The following is a 23,140-nucleotide window of genomic DNA, read 5'->3' on the forward strand; positions in this document are numbered from 1 at the left end:
AGAAGGAAGGAAGGAAATAAATGTAGTGCTACTTAGTTATGAAGACATATACATGATCATAGTGTAGTAAACTGTCCCTGTAACATCTTTTTGCACTAGCATATAATCTCAAACACCTAGCTCTTCAAATAAATATTTAGCAACATTAAAGTCAAGCAGCTTGAGGGGGTGGGGGGTGAGGTGACTTCTCCTGCATGTCAGTAAGAAAAGAAGACAAATTAGGGGAACAGAAAATGAAAAAGCCTTCAAACTGCAAGGGAATCACAAAACTGCCAGGTGCACCAACAATAATACTGTGAAAGTGCAAGTCATTATTATAACTGCATTAGGCTAATAACAGAGTGCTCTCCTATTTGGGTAAAACACTCAGAGGTAGATAGTAAATTCTTAGACATAGGAAAACATTTTATTTAATTAGTGGAAGTTTGATTATCTCTGGATGTGTTCCATTAGTGTGCCTTGATTATCTGAGTGTATCCATTATCAGGAGTTTGGCTTCACAAGTCCATTTATTGAGCTCCACTAAGGTAGTTTTAACTCCTTGTGGATGAGTGTTGGAGGTCTGAGACACACTGGTTTTCAGATCCCTTTGTGTACATTTTAGTACCTTGTCCAAACAGTTCTAGTTGGAGAGCATTTCCCACACATGGGTGCCTTAACCCAGTACTAGCAGGAGGTGGCAAATCAGGCAGAGATGCCTTGCACAGTGCTGTGGGAGCTGCTTGGCATTTCCCTGGCAGCCTAATGCTATCACCAGCCAGAGCCCAGGCACTCATTAAGCTCTTGATGAAAAGCATCCCAAAGAACATGCCAGCAAATTGTGCCACTGTGCTGTCTGAAAATTAAAACTGCTCTGAGAAAATGGAGCCAAGAGAGCTGTTGAAGTGAAAGGTAACACCCAGGGTGTGATCACTGACTCACACAGGCTTTTGGGACTGGGGGTGCGGTTTTCTGCTCACTGGAGAGAGCTTGAGGACCTTTTCTCTGTCAGCCTGTTTGACAGAGGGGCTGATCCAGGCTGGGAGGGGAGCTTCGTAAATTAAGTTCTGATGTGCTTGGGTCAATGCTAAGGATTTGAGTTGTGGGTTATTCTATGGAATGAGAATTCCTTTAATAAAACAGAAATAAAGAAAAGAAAGAATTTGTTCTTCTTGTTGTTGTTTTGTCCTTTTTCTCTGGCTCCAAACACTTAAGGCCAAATTAACTAAAAGGAAGATTTCAACGCACTAGTGAGTGGTAGAGTGGGACAGAGTGCATCAAGGCAAAGAAAGCTATGTTAAGTTAATTCTGATAGGATAGTTTTGTTGTTGGTGGTATCATTACTTATATCCTGAGGTTAAGATGGTATCTACCACAGGTTGAAAGGGAGATAGCCACCAAAAGCAGTACAACATTCAAGCAAGACACAGTGAAATAGACACTAGAAGTGTGGTAGACAGAATAATTACCCTCACCTTCACACACACTTTCCCAAAATTTCTAGGGCCTATTTATTTCTAGGACTTATGAATGTGCTGCCATGCATGGCAAAGGGGAAATAAGGGTGATAATTAGCTGATCTTCAAAGAGGAGGTCTTGAAAAAGAGAAAGGAAATGATCCTGGTTTCTCCCACTTGAGCACAGTAAAGTGGCAGAACTCTTTAAATAATTACAGGGAGGCAAAAGTAGAGGTCATAGTGTTATGATGTGATGTAACTGGGGCTGGCTTTGGGACTATAGGAATAGAGCTACGAGACAAGGAATATAAGTGATTTCTAAATGTTGAAAAACTCAAAGAAACTGAATATTACCTTGAGGTTCTAGAAAGAAAATGAGTCCTGCTGGGGCAAAGGACATAGTTCACAAGATTAACAGAAAGCCCACAGATTGGGAAAAGATCATTACTGGCCATGCAATGGACAAAGGCCTCATATCTAAAATATTTGCAGAACTAAAAAACTTACATTCCTCCAAAACAAAACTGCAAAAAACAAATAGCCCCCTCATCTAGTGGGCTAAATACTTAAAAAAAAGACTACTCTGATGAGGAAATGAGAATGGCCAAGAGATATATGGAAAAGTGCGTTACATCACTGGCCATAAAAGAAATGCAAATCAAAACAATATTGAGATTCCATCTCACCCCAGTAAGAATGTCCTATATCAAGAAAACTAACAATAACAACTGTTGGAGGGGATGTGGCCAAAAGGGAACCCTAGTTCATTGTTGGTGGGAATGTAAACTGGTTCAGCCACTCTGGCAAGCAGTATGGAGATTCCTCAGAAGGCTAAATATAGAGCTCTCCTATGACCCAGCAGCCCCACTTTTGGGCATTTACACAAAAGACCACAAACAAGAACATACTAAAGCCACCAGTACAACAATTCATCGCAGCACAATTTGTCATAGCTAGAAACTGGAACCAACCCAGTTGCCCCTCAGTAGATGAATGGATCAGGAAAATGTGGTACATATACACAATGGAATTTTATGTCTCTATCAGAAGAATGACATTGCCCCATTCATAAGGAAATGGAAGGACTTGGAAAAAAATTATACTAAGTGAAGTGAGCCAGAGCCAAAGAAACATGGACTCTATGATCTCCCTCATAGGGAATAATTAGCACAGGTATAGGCTAGGCACAGCAGAGGATCACAAGAGCCCAATAGCTATACCCTTATAAACACATAAGATGATGCTAAGTGAAATGAACTCCATGTTATGGAAACGATTGTTATATCACTGTTGTAACTACTTTCAACGTGCTATGTGTAACAGTAGCTTCTATTATTGATGATCTTCTTGTATCCCCTTCTTGTGGTGTACCTGCACTATCTCTGTATCTTGTCTGAGTACATTGGAAACCGTGTATACTGGTATTAGAACTAGGAAACTGAAAGGGAATACCAAAAATGGGAGACACGGGGTAAAAAAAACAAATGACTATAAAAGCAATACTTGCAAAACTGTTTGGTTTAAATGAACTGAGCAACTCATGGGGGGGGGGGAGGGAAAAGGGGAGGAGGGAGGGAGGAATGAGGGAGGTGGTAACAAACAGTACAAGAAATATATCCAATGCCTAACGTATGAAACTGTAACCTCTCTGTACATCAGTTTGACAATAAAAATTTTTTTTAAAAATGAGTCCTGCTGACACCTTAATATTTTGGCCCAGAGAGAAATATTTTGGACTTATGACCTTCAGAACTGTAAGAAGATAAAGTTATATGCATTGTTTAAAAGCACTAAGTGTCAGTAATTAAAGGCAGAGCTAGAAAATGGATAGACTGGTATTTAGAAGATCCTTTGAAGATTAAAAAGGATTTTCCAAGTACGGTTACAATTTTGGGAATGGAAAAGTAAAAGTTCTCATATATATTAGATTTATAAGACATATTGTGTTCATTTTGATAAACATCATTTTATATGATCATGTGCAGACAGTTGTTGAGCACTTCTGATCCTCTCCTTTGGTTTCACTGTGTCAGTGTTGAGAGTCCCACTTAATTTATTTACTTTTCGTAGTTTTTTTTTTTCCTTTTTGTCACTGTTTTTGATTTCTGTGTTTTTTGCCTTATATTTAAGTTTATCTGTTTGGGGGAGGTTAAGGGTAAGCATAGAAAGGTAGGACAAAGTGTGAATCAATTCAGTAATAATACTCACTAGACACTATATTGAGAATGAATTATATAACGTGGGGGGCGGGGTTTGGGAAGGAAAATCTGGGAGAAAATGAGGGAAGAGGTGATACTGTTCAAAAAGAAATGTACGCATAACCTGACCTATATAACTGTAACCCCTTTGTACCCCACTTTAAAATAAAACTAATTAAAACAATAATGTTGTTTTACTTAGTCTTTACTATTATCATGTCCCATCATTTCTAATATATAGGTGATGATCTTACAAGAAATATTAAACAAATATCATCCTTCAACATATATGGCTCCCTATCTCACCTAAAATCCATGCTACTTGGTATAAAGTTCAATATCAAGGGCTGGGATGTAGTTCAGTGGCAAAGCACTTGCCTAGCAAGTGCGATGTCCTGGGTTCGATCCCCAGTACCAAAAAAGAAAAGACAAAAAGAAAAGTTCTATATCAATAGGACCCAAAACATGGGCTGCTCATCAGCATCAGCAGGGTCCTTTTAGAAAAGCAACTCTTAGGTTCTACAGATGAACTTTTCTATCAGAAACTCAGGGAATAGAGTTCAAGAATCTGTCTGGAAAGTGTGTTTCAAGTAATATGCGTTGAGAAACCTCACTCCATGTGCTGATCATTCCCCTATCTGTCCCCAAGTCATGCCCCTCTCATCCTTATATGCTGAAGTCCAGATATACTGGACTTTTCACCTTTCCTGTCGTATTTGCTCTTATCTTAGGACTTTTAGATCATTTGATATGTCTGCCTATTTCCCTGTCTCCCTTAGCATTTGCATTTGGCTATAGGAATGGTGCTACAAGACAAGGAATATAGGTGGTTAAGCTATTTAGGGATTCTCTGATTATGATTACATAAAAATCCAAACCAACACTGGTAATGGGGACTGGTCTCCATTATTTCATCAGAACCTACATTTAGGATTTGAGAAAAAAAGATATTTATGATTTCTATATAGATTTCAAGATATCTATATATGTCTATATAGAGAAACATAAATCTAAAGATAAAACAGCACTGTTAATAACTATATAGTTAATAGGTAAGTTTTTTGCTACTTGTTTTATCAATGTACTCACATTCCTGTTTTTTAAAGAATCCACCATAGAGACACTACTTTTGATGAAAAAAATTAACTAGCAAGCCTGGCTTGCCTCACTTAATATGATTTATTCTAAGTCCATCCATTTCCCTGAGAATGGCACAATATTATTCTTTCCAATGACTAAGTAAAATTCCACTGTGTTTAGGTACCACATTTTTAGATATGTAGGGTATCTGGATTATTTCCACAACTTGGCTATCCTGAATAGTGCAGCAATGAACAAGGATGTGTAAGTGTCTTTATGGTATCTTGCATCATGATATTTTGGGTAGATGCCCAAGAGTGGTATGGCTGAATTGTAGGGATTATTTATTTTTAGTTTTGTGAAGAAGCTCCAGACTGCTGTTCACATTTGAATTTTTGAAAGATAACTTGATAAAGCAAGCACTATAGACCAGCATACACTCTCAACATTAGCTAAGCATATAGTTAGTGAACTAATGTGACCTAATGGTACATTGTCATGGACAAGCACCTATGCTTTTCAATTCCTAAAATTGCCATATGTTTTTACAATAGATACTATTGCATTTACCAAGCCTATTGGTAATCTAAAGGCTGGTTGTTTTCCTCATACCTATATTAGCTTCAGTAGATTCAGTGTAAGTATAAAATATTATCAATTTTTTCTATTGAAAATTTTTAAATGATTGGCTTACTCAATGGAGCATATAGCATTTTTTCACAATAACAAATTCCTACTATAAATAAGACACACAGAGTGTTAGCATTGTTATAAAATACAAGTGTATTTTTAATCATATAACTTTCCATCATGAGCAATTCCAGAAGTTGCTGGCTTCGAGGATTCCGTGCATCTGGTCATTGGGTGAGAGGAGAGAAGCCTGCCCTGTTTTGCTAATGCTCAGATTTGAACATGGCATCCCTTTTACTTATTCCTTTGATGACAAATATGTCATGGGATCACACTCAGATGCAAGACGTACTGGGAAATACAAGCCTAGTCAGGCAGTATTCCCAATAACAGAAGTCACTGTGAAAGACGTTACAATGTGTAGCCACAGCCAGCTGCCTTCTCCTTAGAAACCATTGAAACTTATCTTACTGCTATATTATACAATTGCCAAAATTTTGTAATGCGTAGTAACAGCAAATTCATCTATTTTCGGGTTACTACGTGTGCTTCTCACCCTTTTACTAATACTGTAGTTGTGTACTTTTATATCACTTGATATTTCTTTGTTTAGAAATACTTATTATTTCTTTCTATTGTTCAAGTACATTGTAAGATTTTAAAAAGTAAGCCTGGTAACTGTATCATTCTACCAGTGGTATTCTTGATAAAGGATTTCACAGATGGTCAATTTTTAATATTTTAAATGGATACATGAAAGAGCTAGATTCTTAATGCAATATCTTAAAATATTTTCTATTATTATCTACTTCAAATCTTTTTTTCCTATTGGGAGTTTATTGAATGATTGAAGCCAAAATTGATATTTTTTCTCTTTTTTTCTTTTTATTGAGGACATAATGCCATTGTTACACTCCTGAAGCATTATAAGAGACCCCAGGATGAATTGCCCAGTAATGAATATCCTCAGCCTGGAGAAAGTACCACTTACCATGCACATGTATGCTTTTAAATTTGAATTCCTGTTTCATTACTAGGCAATGGTGTATCTAAAGATACATCATATTGCTGTTACTGTCATTTTGGAGCAAGGGAGGCAGATTTAGTCTTATTTTCAGAAAATCTGTGTCTGGGTGAGGCTGAACATTAAAAAAAAAAAACCCCTCTATTTAGATTCTTTACTAAATCAGAGATCTGACATTCCTTCAACTTAGACATTCCCTAGGCTGAATAGGCATGAGGCTTAGTTAAGACTAGAAAGTTCTTGGCAAGTTGATAGCAGTCACTTTTCATTTCAGTACTGTAATAAATTAAGGCAGGGGAGAGAACACTCATAGCCAGACACAAATTAAATTTGCTGGAATCTGCTACACACTGGATTTTTAAACAAATTTTCAGGCATTTTCTAGATAAAAATCTGTAGTACTGTTTCATATCTAGAGAAAGATTTGAGCCTTAGAGTATAGATTTCCTTAGTTTCATCACCTGTTTCTTTAATAAGATTGAGATTTTAAATAGAAAAAAAATGTTGCTACTTTTAACTTTGTTACACAATTTGATCTGTTCCAGCCCCCTTGGGGAAGATTAAAAGCATGACAAAAGATATTTCTAAATGGGTGATTGTAGTATTTTATTATTAAGGATAATTATCGCCTAACTATGATAAATTTTCTTTTTGTTTTACTGGTTATGCATGGTGACTATTTTACAAATACACACAGTATTACCAGCACACTATCCTCATAATTAATCTTATATGTTTTCTTTTAATTTTATTAAGATATAACAACACTAACATTTTCAGGAGTATTAGAGAAAAATCAAATTCTCAGAGTAAATTTTAGATATTCATATTTTGAAATAAATATTCATATTTCCTCTAGAGGAACTGGAAATAGGCTTGCCATCAAAAATGTTTTAAAAATTATTTTCCCCCCAAATATCAAGTAATCATTTCAGAACATTTTAAAATTTATTCTGCATGCTGAAATTATCACTGGTTATGTACAAATGTAACTTCTGTTAAATTTAGATGCAACTATTTGGACTTTAAAGTTTTTATTTTTTAAAGGATTTTGTTGTTATTTTGAGTATTTCCCCAGAATGATTTGTGTGCTTATTTCCTGTCATTTAGTTGTCATCCCATAGAGATTCATTTTATCCCATAGATATTTCACTTAGCCTTTATCCATGTAGTATAAACTACACTCTAGGATTGTATATCATTCAGACAAGCTGGTTTATGGACAGAGGGGGGCAAATCTCATAACCTTGATAACAAAAGCCTAGCAACTGAGATAGAACACGATTGCAGTTTGAATGTAAGGGGCATAGGGATTCTCTAATTTTTAGTGTTGTTATCTAGTGAATTGAAATTGGAAACATAAATGTTACTGGAAAATGATGTTTTCTGTTAAGTATACATATGCATGTGAGTATACACAACCACATGTGTGTTTATCTTAATAAGTAATATGAAAATTCCTGTTTTCAAAGAAGGCAGATGTGTTCCTCCTAAGAGCTGGACTGCCTTCACATTTCTACCTTCAGTTGTCAGACATGGAGTTCCATGAGATTATTGGCTCAGGTAACCTATGAAAATATGAGTCTGCTTTAGTTTACTGAACTCACAACAAAATGTGTTTATTTCTCTTACACAACTTTAGGTTCTTTTCGGAAAGTACATAAAGGACGATGGAGAAATAAGATAGTGACTTTAAAACGGTAGGCAAACAAAGTTGAGAATCCACATAGAACTGTGACCATAGGAAACCATCTGTGCTCATCACACTGTTCAGATACAGCTGTTGATGCAAATTTCCTCTTGCCACTATTTCCAGTTATCGAGCCAACACCTACTGTTCCAAGTCTGATGTGGATATGTTTTGCCGAGTGGTGTCCATTCTCTCCCAGCTCAATCATCCTTGTGTAATTCACTTTGTTGGAGCGTGCTTGAATGATTCCAGCCAATTTGCCATCGTCACTCAGTATATATCTGGAGGTTCTCTGTTCTCCCTTCTTCATGAGCAGAAGAGGTATGGGTCCTTGTTGTGATTTATTCTTGGACTTGTAGCTTGACTGTGGCATTCAAGTGGAATGAATTGTCACCTTCTAAAGAATATTAAGTCCTAGCAATTATGGAACTTTAAGTATGGACAAATAATTGATGCTTGACTACTATATTTCAAATAATTAGATAATTTCTAATGAGATGGAAGAAGGCTGTAACAAACTTAAAAAGAATTAAACAAATTTCAAAAAATTAAAGTTGACAAATGAAGCTCAAATAAGGCTCAATTTGCCATAGCAATGAAGTAGATGAAGGTGAGGTCATAACAAATAATTATCAAGTGCCACAGTTTCTACTAAAGGAAGCCTTAAAAGAAGAATGACCTTAGACAAGCCTGATTTGGATTCATTTATCACACTTGTATGTAATTAAAAGGTGGTTTCATCCAAAAATTAAATTCTGCAATAGTGCAAAGAATTTCAATATATTGCAAATAAATTAGAAAGTCAAGTACAGCATGTTTAAATGTTTATGAATCTATACTGACTTATAATTAAATATTCACTGATGTCAAATCTACTTTTTCAGGATTGGTTGAAATTTTAGCTTCATCCACAATTAAATAACACAAAATGAACTTACTCAGAATAAATAACACAAACTACTTAATGCCTTTTAAGTGATTTGGAATTGTTAGTTATGAGCATTTCATCTCCTTAAAAACTTTTAATTTTAGGATTCTTGATTTGCGGTCTAAATTGATTATTGCAGTAGATGTTGCCAAAGGTATGGAGTACCTTCACAACCTGACACAATCGATTATACACAGTGATTTGAACAGGCATTTAAAAAAAATTTAAAATTGTACAACCAAATAGGAGTATAAGACACATTCAGTGGAGATATAGTTTAACTTTAATGAAGATCAGGGTTTTCAATCTACTCTGTGGGTAAGGGAACAGGTAATATGCTCAGGTAATACAAAGTTTTGCAGTTATCCCTTACACAAATAGAATATTGTTGTACCTGCTTCCCTGGGGTTTTACAGATCTATGACAAGCTTCCAAAAAGACATTGATGCATCTAAAATTCACCAGTCAACTATTATACACAGCATAACAGTATTTCTTTCAAGGGTGGACATTTTCTTCCATGAAACTACAATGGGACTGAAACGTCTTAAACTCAGGAAAATGTAACCATTGTGAGATAACACAATATATTACAGATTTGTGCAGGGTTGATAGTAAACAAATCTACTGTATCCTGTAGCCAGATAAAGTTACAACATATAATTTTATTTAATGTACCATACTAATTTTTGTGGTTTTAAATTTTATTTATTTATTTACTGTTGAAGTGATATACACAGGGGTTACAGTTTCATGCATAAATCAGTGTGAATGGTTTTTTATAATGAAAATTAACAACCATGTTAACTGGCTTATATATTTTATGTATTTTATTTTTTTAATTAAATTAGATTAAACTAGTTTATAAATTTCCTGTAACACAATGTGACATGTTAGGCCAGCATCTGCTTCATACCTCATGTTTACCACATCTGATGATTGCACTGAGACTGCATTTAGTGACTGATATATATCATATAGGTTTGTGTGATCAGTGTCTACACAATGACAAGCATTACCTAGCAGCAATTTCTCATCATGTATTTTTATCATTGAGCAAACACAACTGTAACTCCCTAGTCTATAAGGTCAGATCAAGGATTAAGTCAATGACAGGAAAGTCAGGAATTAGAGGAGAAACTTTTCTGAACTACTTTATGTTATCATTTGTACTTTCATATTAGTAAACTCAACCACGCCATCAAAGTTTATTTACCTAGTTTTCCTGTGAAGTAGAGATTTGAAACAAATATAAAATCAAAGTGATCTGTAAAATCAAAGTGGAACAGATAAATGCCTTGTCACACTATGTGGTTTCTATTATATTCTTGAAGCAATATCAAAAGTCTGCAGATGCCTTGGCTTACTAATCATTTGAAGTCTATCTTAGAGTAAACTACAGGTATAATTTGTAGATAAATAGATAATTATAATAAAATTTAATCATAATTTTACCCTAAAATGTCTTAACAGCAAAATTTTCTCTAAGCAAACATTTATTTTCAAAAAGGCCAATATAAAGAATGAGAGTGTACTAGTGGACATAGAGTCAGTGGGTAGAAAACTGTTCATTTAACATTTCTCACTATTAAGTAGAGAGATCCATGGGTCACCTGTGTGGAATCCCAAACATGCTTTGGAGAGTAGTTGCATAGTCATTGAACTAATTTATGAAATAAATCAGATTATTCCATACTTTCATTCTATAATTGTCAATTCTATAATTGTCAATGATTCATACAGATCTGCATACTGTACTTCACTCAAATTCTTTAGTCCTCAAGCTACTAAATATTAACAGATTACTCTATTTAGTGAATTTTTAAACAAGCATTTGGAAGTCTGCTCTATTTAGTCTTTCCACTAAATTGCAAAATTATACTTCTATTTAACTCTACTTTCCAAGAGCTTTCACATTTTCCTATTAGTGGAGAAAATAATTACTTAAATACATTTTGAGATAACAAGCTATATAAAAGATACAGTAATCTTTTTTATGAATTTCAGAAAAAAAATATTATTTACTTCCAAGGAGTTTAGAGATATCACCACAAAGAGATGACATATGAGCTTGGTTGTGAAAGGGTATATAAACTCAGCAATACTCCTAGGTTCAGGGAAGAAATTGGAAAATTACAGTTCTGTGTAGAAACTATGAAAAATTTAGTGTAAAATTCAAAATTTATGTAGTATATGTAGTATGTGAAGTGGATCATTATTCCAGAAGTCTTAAAAATGTCACAACTCAAAAGTCACTCCTTACTGGACTGGAGTAATTTAGGTGTTATATCATGAACAAGACAGAAGCTCTGAGGTGTGCAAGTTGGAAAATACACATTTGAAGGTACATTGTGGAAAGATAATCTAGCACTTGGAAAAAAAAGTTAATATAAAGGAAAAGTCAAGAACCTGGTAAAGTGTTTAATGTAATACTCTAGACAGAAGTAATGAAAAGCAGAATTTCAACAGTGGCAAATGTAAAGTGAAAAGAGGATACATAGCAAAGGTGTGAGAGATAAAATGTACTAAATCACATATGAGAGTGGTGAAATCTTAGATAATACTATAGTCAACCTACTACATTTAGTAGTGATCAAATAGAATTCATTTCTTTAGCATGAACAATTGTTTCTGTTCTTTAATTCTCTTTGAAGACATTTATGTGTTACTGCCATATTTAAGAAACAGATGTAAAGGATAAGTTAGCATGATGCAAACTGATACTTTTTGCTCTTGCATAAGCCAACCATCTTTTCATGTGGTATTAAAGCAAATGACTGATCACTACAAGTTTTCTCTGAATCTGGAAAAACCAAAGGTATATTTTGCTGTCCTGTAATTGCAAGTTGTTGCCAAAACCTATTCCTCAGGACCAAAAATTTAAGTGTAGATTAAAATTCAAAAGGAAATTTCTTCCTAATAGATTCAGAGTTATTTTTCCCATTGTTTCTATTTCTAATCTAAGTTGTTAAGTTGTACCCACCCCCCAAAAATCAAGTTCTGTAACACCTGAATGCCAATTATAGAAGAATCCCAACTATTGATTCTGTTACTGATACTTTGGTTTAGTGAGCTTAATGCCAGTTAGAATAATGAGAGCAGGAACTTAGATAAAAGGGAAATGAAGATTTTATTAATTTGCCTGCATATTCAGGTGTGTAGTGACATAATGTCCCAAAGACTGAAGAATCAAACCCAAGGAGAAAGATTAGCATTATTTTTAAAGGGAAAGCCTTAAACTTAGAAACTTTTAAGACTACTTATTTCCAGTTGGTGTCACTAATTGTTGTCTGTTGGCATCGTCTTTTGAGGATGGTTCGTGCTAACTTCCAGATTGCATGTCTTTCACTTATCTTCCATTGTGTCAATACTACCCATATGTTGGTACCAGCTTCTGAGGTTGAGCCTTGCTAACAAATAATTGCCTCTAGAGACAAGAAGTATGTTTGACCAGGCAGGTGGTGGTTGAATAGGTTAGTGGAGGAATGTTATTTTTTAATCCTCAAACATAAGGGAATGAGTGGGGAAGTAGAGAAACCAAAATGAGGGGGGAAATAAGATTACACCAGAGAAATTAGGAAGTTTAGGCTGCCAAGTGAAGTGATTTAATTGCTAACATTGTGAATATACGGCTACTTTGGTGTCTGTCCCTGCTACATTTTCTCTAGTATCTGTGTTTTGGGGTTGATTTTTGTTGTCGTTTGTTGGTTCGTTTTTGTTTTTCATCCATGGAAAATAGGTGTCTTATTCTTCCTGCTGAATTTGTGTGATATAAGGAGAGTATTCACATGGGAGGTAATAGGAAACATTGTTCCTCAGCAGAACAGATTTTAAGGACCTGTTACATATCTATTATTTGAGGATGACTTTCTATGTAACTTTAATTGAGTAACTACAGTAAAACATTCCATTTATTCAAATTAATGTGTCCTGTTCAATATGGCTGAAAAGACCTAGCTTCCTGTCCATCAGAGGACTTACTTAAATTTACTTGAGTATGGAGACCATATCCAGGAAGCAACTCACTTTCTACTTTAGATTGGAAATGACTAAGGGCCAAAATGATAAAGTAGTAGCTTTGGCAGCTTTGAAGTCATTAAATGATCAAAGGTGAGTGGAATGCTTCCCTGGAGGACAGAAGCATGCTTTCTGTTCTAGATTTTTTGGGGTAACTAGAGATAAGGGTCTCTGACATTTGACAACCTGATTTGCCTTCAAATCAGTACCAGCTACCTGTATATAATTTTTTCTCCCCTATTACTCCTGGCAGGGCAGAGCTTCAAGTTCAGATACCCTGTTCGTCTCTAGTTTCCAGAACTGAGCATAGTGTCCATTCTCAACCAATACATTTTTATTATGCAAACTTCTTGAGACATTCTAGAATTATCATTTTAGAAAAATGTAGCCTACTTGGTATAAGTATGGTAATTTGTCTGACTAATTCATCCAATGGCTACAATGATTATAAAAGGAAATATTGTTTGATTTATTGTCAGAGTGGTATATAGCGGGGTTACAGTTTCATACATAAGGCAGTGAGTACATTTCTTACCAAACTTGTTACCTCCTCCCTCATTTTTCTCCCACCTTCCCTCCTCCCCAATCCCTCCCAGTTATACAGTTAGTTACAGCATATTGTCTTGTCAGTATTGCTATTGCATTGGTGCACCTTTTACCCTTTGTCTCTCCATTTTGACGTTCCCCTTCCCTTCCCTTCCCTAGTTCCTAGTTCCTAGTTCTTCTTTTTCTTTTCTTTTCTTTTCCAGCTTTTTTCTCTTCTTTTGTTTTTGTTTCCTTTTCTATTCTTTTCCTTTGATTATTCTGAGATTTTGAACCTATGGCAAAGACTCTGTTCCTTGATCCATGCTACCAGACTTGTTTTTTGCTTTTTTTGTTATTCTGAAGTAAGGTCACATTTTCTTTTTCGTGTACAGGCCTCTGATTGCAATTCTATTTATCCTCTCATATAATTGGGACCAAAGGCATCAATTACCATATCCTGATTGTTAGTAACTTTTTATCTGTATGCTCTGTGTATCGTCATGATCTTTTTGTCTCTATGTTATGTATATCCTCCTGACGTTTACTTCTGGAATAAATGAGATGGCAGGCATATCTCACCAGCCCCAGCCATTCTGAGGCTTCAAAATACAATGTGGAAGCATATACTTCACAAAAGTTCAAAGAATGAGTAAAGGAAGCCATTCTTTCCAATGTTCCTGAAGGTGATGGTAGTACCTATAATGTACACATGCAATGTGAAAGGTGCTCTCCTAAGAGTTTTATCATGCTCTCATTTAATCTTAGAACAACATGATGTGATAATTGTTTACATATTATATGCATTGTACAAAAAAGGACACCAAAAAGATTAATGTGGGGTTCTATCACTGTAGTATTCTTAACAATAAAATTGTGCTATTAAAGACAAACAGAAAGAGGTTATTGGTCTTCGATGTGCCTCAGAATTATTTACCATCTTTAACCTCCATATTTCATTCCTCAATAGGCCCAATTCCGGTGACCCATCCCATTTCTCATCTCATGCTTCTGAGTGCTGTGCTTTGTTTCTTCTTCCTCACCCCATGTTCTTATGTGGAGCAGAGGTTATGTGTGAACATATAGTCATGTTTTGTTTACTTCATATACTTGATATTTCTAAAATGTTTATAGCTTTATGCAGGAATGTTCTATTTGCTGTAGAGCTCACCACCCACCAACTTACATTTAGCCCAATTTACATAGTTCCCTTTTGACATTCAAGTTTGCTGTTTACACCTAAAAGTTTGAAGGCTATTTACTTGCTCCTAGTAGTTGACTGTATTTCCTTGGGCAAGTAAATTTTCCAAATTTTTTAACATTGAAACAGATAGGTCACTGTAAATATATCACTATTAAAAGAGGAATGAGCCAAGAAAGTAAGTGCAGTAAAGGAGAAAGGAAATTTTCATTGACTTAGCTACTTGGTTCCTACCAACTGAAAAGGGACTGGATAAGGGAAACCTTCAGCTAGCCAGTTTTCATGTAAACCACAGGAACTAGGGCTCCACAATGTAAAGCATTTCAAAGGGTCCCCTAAAATGGAGAAGCTCACAAGGTAGTTGCTTAGCAAGGATTTATTTTAGTAAAACAGGACAAAGTGCAATGAAAAATGAAAAGGAGAAGCATTTAGTTCCCACACAGAAAATGGAAATGAACAGCTTTCAAAATGATCATTTTTGCCTGAGGTTATTATAATTTCTGGTCTGAGAGAATAATGTGGTCATGTCATCCAGCAACCCCTAATAGAGACAATGTCTCCAGGGTGGGTCCATTACCCCAAATATGGCCAAGATATATGTGGTTGTTTTTATAACACAAAAAGAAGTTTATCACATATGTAAAAAATTTTAATCACTGTTTGGTTGATACAAGCATTTCTATTGCATACAAAGTGTAAATTTTCTGCACCTATCAAACATAGCAATCAAACAATGTAACTTATAGTTTTTTTCTAATTACTCATTAGGAACACTTACAATCCAAATTTTGTATAGATCATAGAGCTTTACTTTCAGAGAATTTATTCACTTAAAACTTTTTAAAGTTGTGATTACATCAGAAGACTTTAGCATTCTCAATACCTTTAATATATTCTGAATATTTATGTGCAAATCCATTAACTGATCATATTACAATACTTATATTCAGTTATACAAGGAAAGCCACTGAAACTTTTTATAAATCTGTAACAATCCTGCTTTTATGGTTTTCTAGTATGAAAACAGTCATAATACATGACATTTAAAAATTTGCAAAAAGAGTATTCACTTTTATCATAAATTTGTTAGTATAAAGTAATTTTTGACTGCTTGATATGATCTATGGTTTATACCCTATAATACAGCTGAGAATGACCAACCATAGTGCTTTCCTAGTAGATCTTATAGCTCACTGAAATACTTCCAAAATTTCTTATCAGTAGGAAAAAAAAAAAAAAAAACCCTCAAAGACCTCATCAGCACTGATTTAGAATTCCTTAGTTTTGACCTGAGAATCAATAGGTTTAAACATGGCTGTTTATTGCTTTTATGACCGAGCAAATAGAAGAACCATTGTAATACCATGATTCTCAACTCTGGTATACAGAATATCTGATAGATATTTTCATAGCAGAATCTGTATACCAGAATCTGTTTAATAAAATCCTGATAAGGAATCTCTTTAAGGAAATCTTGGTACTGATTGAATCTAGATGCAAATCCTGCAAGAAAGCAATCCAGGTGATTTCAAGTTGCATTCAAAGTTGGAAACCAAGTATTCCTCTTTGCTACTTACCATAAAATTTCATCTTTCTTTTCTGGTGCAGTAGTGAAAACATCAGGAAATCAACTGAAAATGTAGCTTCAAACTTTTTGGAAATCATTGCTTTGATGGAAACATAATTATTCAATCATTCAACAAACAGTGAAAAACTCAGTGATGCATGGGCTCAGAGTAAATCTCAAGACTGTTCAATTTCCATGGGGTTATGACATCCATATATACTAGCCCTTTCTGAAGCATCCAACTTGTAATTCATAAGTAATACTAGAAATTTCTCCAGAGTGTAGGTTCTTCACAGGCAGTGAAAACAAAAGGGAAAGGTTCAAGATCAGACATTCACAGACCACAATAATTCACGAGTGTATTCAAGACTTATAAACCCTAGAAGAGTAATACTAGAAATTTCTCCAGAGTGTAGGTTCTTCACAGGCAGTGAAAACAAAAGGGAAAGGTTCAAGATCAGACATTCACAGACCACAATAATTCACGAGTGTATTCAAGACTTATAAACCCTAGAAGAATACTGAATTTTTTGTATAGGTTGAATATTTCTTTCTAAAATATTTGGAGCAAAATTGTTTCAGATTTCAGGGTTTCCCAGACGTTTGAATTTTTGTATAGAGATTACCTATTAGAAATATCTAACTGGAATATCTGAAACCCCAATTATACCAAATCCAAAACTTTTGAGCATTTTTTTGGTGTTCAAAGTTTTAGATTTTTGGAGTATTTCAGATTTTGGTTTCTGAACTTGTAGTAGATATAGATCAAGTCAAAGGTTCCTATACATACACCTAGTTGAATGTTGATATTCACAAATAAACACATACATTTAGAGATGCTTTTGTGGTGCTTCAAGTCACCCAAAAATATGGTTCTCAGAAGATTTGACACTATAGGAACAAAGTTGCCATATCGTTTTTAATTTTCTCAAGAATATGAAATAACAACGACTATTTGTGATGCACAGAAGAAAAGTTTCTTCATTATATACAGAGAACACCTTAGGGATTGGGGCCTCCTAGCTTTAGCAGTGCACATAGTGTGAAGCATTTGTGTCCCAAATTATAATCTGACTTTGTCTTTCCAAATGGACATTCTACTAGAAGTAATTGGTTGTAACCAGAAATTTTTCATTACTGCTTTAGTCATATCACTACAGTCCTTATCTATGAGATCATTCTGGATTTATATTTAATATATGTCTTCTTAGTGTCACCTTAGGAGTCACCTCCATCAAAATACGTATAAGAGGAACAAGTTGTCCTTTTAAGGACAAGGCATTATATTGACATGTGTTTGTTGCGGTCCCATCCATTGGGTATATCTCAACCACATAAGCACGAGATATGGGAAGTGTAAGATACATGTGTACCTTACAAATAAGTTTTGATGGGCAGCTAGCAACCTGTTCTACATGGACCCTAGGTGCTAGGCATTTGAGTAGTTATAGTAGTTGAAAGGGCCTGTCTGGATTTGCATGAAATCAGTCACAAAAACACAATGTTAATCTCATACTAAATGTTTTCACAATGTTTTATAAACATATTTTCACAATTAGCTACAAATTATAAATGATTATAAATTAATAACATTATTTAGGCAATATATTAAGAACTACTTGACGATTAATTCCAAAATAAATCTTCATTTTCAGGTATGTTAATTAAACTAAAACATAAGAATTACTTTAAGAGTTTAGGAATATCTGCCCTTGGATAAAAGTTTGGCTCAAGAAAGAAAACATGAAACCACATGAGTATAATAGTATGAATTAGGCTATACAAATTCAAAAGCATAACCTATTTATTGGCATGCCAATGAAAATACATACACAAAATTTTCTTTGAATGAACAATTAAAACAGAGAAAGACTGGCTGTTGCTTTCAGAGAAGCTTGATGTACTATATTTAATAGATGGGACTCCTTATCCATTTAGTACTACTCTATCCCCTTATGTAAGCCTCACTCAGGTGTTGATGTCCAGCCTTAATTTCAAACCTAATTTATGACATGCTCAGGTTCCATCTGAAGTCAATCTGGTTTGTTAAGCTTATAGAATTTCCAAACAACAAAGTGAAAGTTTCCTACCATAGCATGTGGGAGAATTAATTTCTTTGACCAAGTGGAAGACTTAGCCAGCACAGTTACTTTGATGCCTTATTAGCATACTAATAGGCCCTTGGGAACATATTCCCAGTAAGGAGTTTCTTAGTGTCTGTGGGCCAAAGGACAACACTACTTGTCAGGAGAATCTCCCCTTTCCCCATATAAAGTCTCCTTGAGGAGACTAGTTTGACCAGCTGCCTTCACGTGGTAGATTCTCAATATGAATAGGACAGCCTCTCCTTAGTAATTAGCAAAGTTTCCTCCCAAGTAATCTGGGCAGTCTTTTCATAGTAAACAGGGAAGTATCTTCTAGATGAATGGAGTCCTGGTCAAAGTCCTGAGCAAACAATAGCTAGGAAATAGCTCAGCCTTAGATATGTAAACTTTCTTAGAAGCAGCAAACTTTTGTAGTAGATAAACTTCTGTATTAGCTTCTTTCCTCCCAGTAATGGCATTCCTCAATTTTTATAATAGTAATGGATCACATGCTATGTTAACCTTTTACCCTTGAAATTGTAAGTTGATTTCTAACCCTACTTAAACCCTGGCCCTCTTGAAATAAAATATGCATTGGTTCACTGGCCTTGCATCCCCTGTGTCCTGATTAAGGCTGCAGTTACCCAGGCCCAACAATAGCATTCTTTGTTGTTGTTTGGAATTATGAGTTGGCAAAAGAATTTATGAAGACAGGAAAATGGGAGAATCAAAGTTTTGTTAGGACACTAGTATAAGAGAGACACAGTGAGCAGCTAGGCAAAGGAACATAGTTCTGCTACTGTAGCTGATGCAGCTTCTGCTGCTGCACTAATATAGGTTTGGGGTCAAGCTATGAAGGAGGCTGAGATATGGAAGGCAGGTGTTTGAAGCCAGCCAACACAGAAAAGTCTTGAAACACCCATCTCCAAAATAAATAACAAAAAACAATTTTGGCTCAAGTGGAAGAATAACAGTTGAGTAAGAAAATCCCTGAGTTCAAACCCAAGTATTGCAAAGATATATACATACATGCATGCATGCATGCATACATATATACACACACATACAGACAAACAAACAAACAGATAGACATACAGTGAACACTAGCTGTGGTAATTGGTGGTTTTGTTTGGAATTCCCAGCAGAAAATGAAAGTTTTACCCAATGTTTGACAGACTAAAACACAAAATAAGTACCTAATAGCAAGTGTCATGAGTGAGCTATGTCAGACACAAAAAGTATATTTGTGTCTTTCCATGATATCAGAATTTATTGAATAACAACAAATTCACCAACGATGTCAATTTTGTTGACATTAATTCACCGAGTACTCCTGAAGTCACTTAATGGCTCTTTCATCCCAATCTCTATATCTAATACTCTCAAATCACACATTACACTTCATACTGATGTAGAATTTAATGAGGCTGCAAAGTTCAGAGGCCTGTGCTGGAGATACAGAGTCAACTGATACAGGTGTAGTAAAGGTCTCTGAAGAGAAAAAGTCTCTATAGGACATCAGAAATTTTAGAAATGCCAGCCACAAAAGTAGTGATGTCAAGTGAGATGTGGGGGGCAGGCTGTTTCCAGAGTCTACTTGAAGTGCACATTGTTACCTACAAGAGAAACTGCACCTGAGGGAGTGTCCAAGAGCAAAGACAGAATCTCTGTCAGTTTTCTTGAACCATGCTCCTGCAGTGACGAATAAACTGGTGACAGGTCAATGTGCTCTCCTTGTCTCAGTCTTGGGATGCTTCTTCTTTTGCAACTCCAAGTAAAGGCAGTTACATCTGATGTGATTGTTAAACTCGTACGTCTTTGGTCTCTGCTATGATTCGATATATTTGCTAATGTGTCTGTGGCACAAACAAATTGATTCTCAGTTTGTGCCTCATGGTATGAGGCAGATGGTAGTTATTTACATATATAAACAAGATGTGAGGTAATTCTATTTTGTCACTTAAATTTAAAGTGGAATCATTTAGGACAAAACTACTGCTTTATAAAATGTAGTAAGCTGAGGCCATCAACAGCCTTAAAACTGCTGTAGTGCAACAAAGAGAGTCCCAAAACAGGCCCAAGTTGTTCTCTTCCACTAGTAGGGACAGGGAATACCCAGCCTTTTAGCCATATAAGGCCCATGTAATCATTTGGTACACGATGCGACAGACACATGTGCTTCTCCTATCCTTCTTGTTGGCTGCCCAAGTCTCCTGCCAGCCTGCCAATATTGACTATTTGGTATATCGCTCAAAGGATGCTATAAATATGTACACGGTCTTTGGCAGAAGAAACTCTCCCCAATCCTTAGAGAATTTTGTGCATATGTAAACATCTTGGGAATTCATATTTTACATTTACATCTACAGTCCATCCAGACCATTTCATAAGATTGGCTCCCCTTCACATTCTTCTTGAAGCTTGGTATTTCTCTGTCTTCCATATTTCCTTAAATAAAGGGCTATGTTATATTTCTTTCTTTGACTCTGCAGTTCCTATTTATTCTGTAACAAAAACCAACAAACTATATCATCTGATCCATCCTGGTTTTCTGAGTACATTTCCCTTGTATTTCTTTCTCAGTTTCCAGAGGACCACTTTTGTCATAAATTTCCCCATCATCTAAAAATAGTGTTCTTACTTAACCCCCCATTAAGTAAATTCCCTTAGACACATACTTTCTTTCAATTAAAACAGGTATATTTAAGTAAGAGAAAAAGTCATTCATATTTTTTTACACATTATGATATTGTTTTCACAAACTTGGTCAAATATAATATCTCTTGCAGCAGTCATTCTAGTTAGACATATCCCTAAATTTTGCATCTTAAAAGGGTTTGTGCCAGGTGCCTGTGGCTCATGACTATAATGCCAACTCCTCAGGAGCTGAGATCTGAGGAGCATAGTTCAAAGCCAGCCTGAGCAAGAAAGTCCATGAGAGTTTTGTTTCTAACTGAGCACCAAAAGGTGCCAGAAATAGAGCTGTAAGTGGTAGAGCACTAGTCTTGATTGAGCAAAACATCTCAAGGGACAGCATCCAGGCCCTGAGTTCAAGACCTAGGACCAGAACAACAAAGACAATAGTTTCTAAGCAACCATATAACACTTTGAAAAATGCAAGATTATGTGCATGTGCAAATATCTCAATAAGTATAACAAAATATAGAATGTCAATGACTAATTTGGTTGAAAGCAGTAATTCTGTTAAACCAAAATTCTCATATCTTTCATCTATCTATCTATCTATCTATCTATCTATCTATCTATCTATCTACCTAATCTATCCATCCTCCCCCTCAGTCTCTCTCTCCAGGGACTTACACACACACACACACACACACACACACACACACACACACACACACTATAATCCTACCTACTTGGGAGGATTACACTAGGTAGCTTGTGGTTTGAGGCTAGTCCAGGCAGAAGAGTTATTAAGGCTCATCCTCAACCTATAGCTGTGCATGTGGCACCTGCCTGCTGCACAAAGCTACATGTGGCACTGGGATAAACAGAATCAGTGTCAAGCCACCCTAGACAGGATAGTACATGCCTAGGATCCTAGTGATGACAAGAAGTCTACAAATGAATGGCTCAGGTATATTACCTGAGTGAAACAAAATCCATATTGTCAAGATAACCAGTGAAAACAATGTGGTTCAGTAGTATCATATCAACAAAGCAAATCTGAGGACTTGGGTTTGAGCCCCCAGCACACACACACACACACACACACACACACACACACACACACACACACACACCTTGTGCTTATGGTGAAATAGTTCACTATGCTGCCTCTTTCCTAAAAATAACACAGACATACTCAGAATTTCCAAGCCAAAGTGAGTGGCAGAAAGGCTTTTCCTTTAACTGTTATTTTTCTTTACCCAATAGCTAAGAGCAAAGGAGCAGTGAGGCCCTTCCTGGTCCCCTAATTTCCAGTACCTCCCTGCTTTAGATGGTCAGTTTCCCAGCCAGACAGTTTTTGGAGCTATTGGTTATTTATATTCCCATGTCCCATTCTTTAAAAATTTGGCCTAAAGGAAGTCAAGCTCTTGAAAATGTCAACAAAGGTAGCCTTATTTCATTCTGCACTCAATTTTGGGAGGAATCTTGAATGCCTTCTTGTAAACTTCATTTCTGAGAAGCTAGACTTTTAGTAAAGACCAGAATGCTGCCTTGTCGTTTCTGCCCAATTCTCACGTCATGATTTCAACACTTAGTTTCTGCCACTGATTAATGATAGTGAATTCTTAAGATCATGAATTTCCAATGCAGTATGATTAGGGACCGGGTTCAGAAATAGTAGTTTATAAATGAGGGATAATCTTAGCAGTTGGATATTTATTTCTTAAGAAATTTTCCATAACCAGCTGTATCTTCAATTGGGCTTAGGAAAACTCAAAAGTTGCTTGTTAACTTTCTCACATTGGTGAATATTTTCTTTATCAACCTTGGGAAACAGCAACTTTCCAAATATGTTAGTTTCCTCTGGCTTGTATTTCACCTTGAACATATATTGATGTCTGTGTTTTTATAAGATACCACCCTACCAAAAGAGAAATGAATTGACCACAGAGTTGTCTCTGAAGCCAGATACTACACAGTAACCTCTGACCTGCGTCCAAGGGAAATTTGTTTCACACATTGTTTATGGCTAAAGTTATACCTGCCTTTTAAACAAGAAAACACATTAGCCATCTTTTTCATTATTTTCCTGAAATAAGACTTTATAATTGCTGTTACTGGATAACCAA

At 35.5% G+C, this 23,140-nt stretch overlaps 1 protein-coding gene across 1 annotated transcript in view; it reads left to right on the forward strand.

The window, feature by feature from the left end:
* Tnni3k (TNNI3 interacting kinase) overlaps nt 1-23,140 on the forward strand; it is a 313,990-nt gene that overhangs the window by 131,449 nt on the left and 159,401 nt on the right. The window contains 6 exon segments of the mRNA XM_048351587.1: nt 6,238-6,337; nt 6,903-6,960; nt 7,841-7,931; nt 8,011-8,068; nt 8,185-8,379; nt 9,091-9,195. Of these exon segments, the coding sequence (XP_048207544.1) occupies nt 6,238-6,337; nt 6,903-6,960; nt 7,841-7,931; nt 8,011-8,068; nt 8,185-8,379; nt 9,091-9,195 (607 nt within the window).

The sequence above is a fragment of the Perognathus longimembris genome, chromosome 7 (assembly GCF_023159225.1).
Source record: "Perognathus longimembris pacificus isolate PPM17 chromosome 7, ASM2315922v1, whole genome shotgun sequence".
NCBI lineage: Eukaryota > Metazoa > Chordata > Mammalia > Rodentia > Heteromyidae > Perognathus > Perognathus longimembris.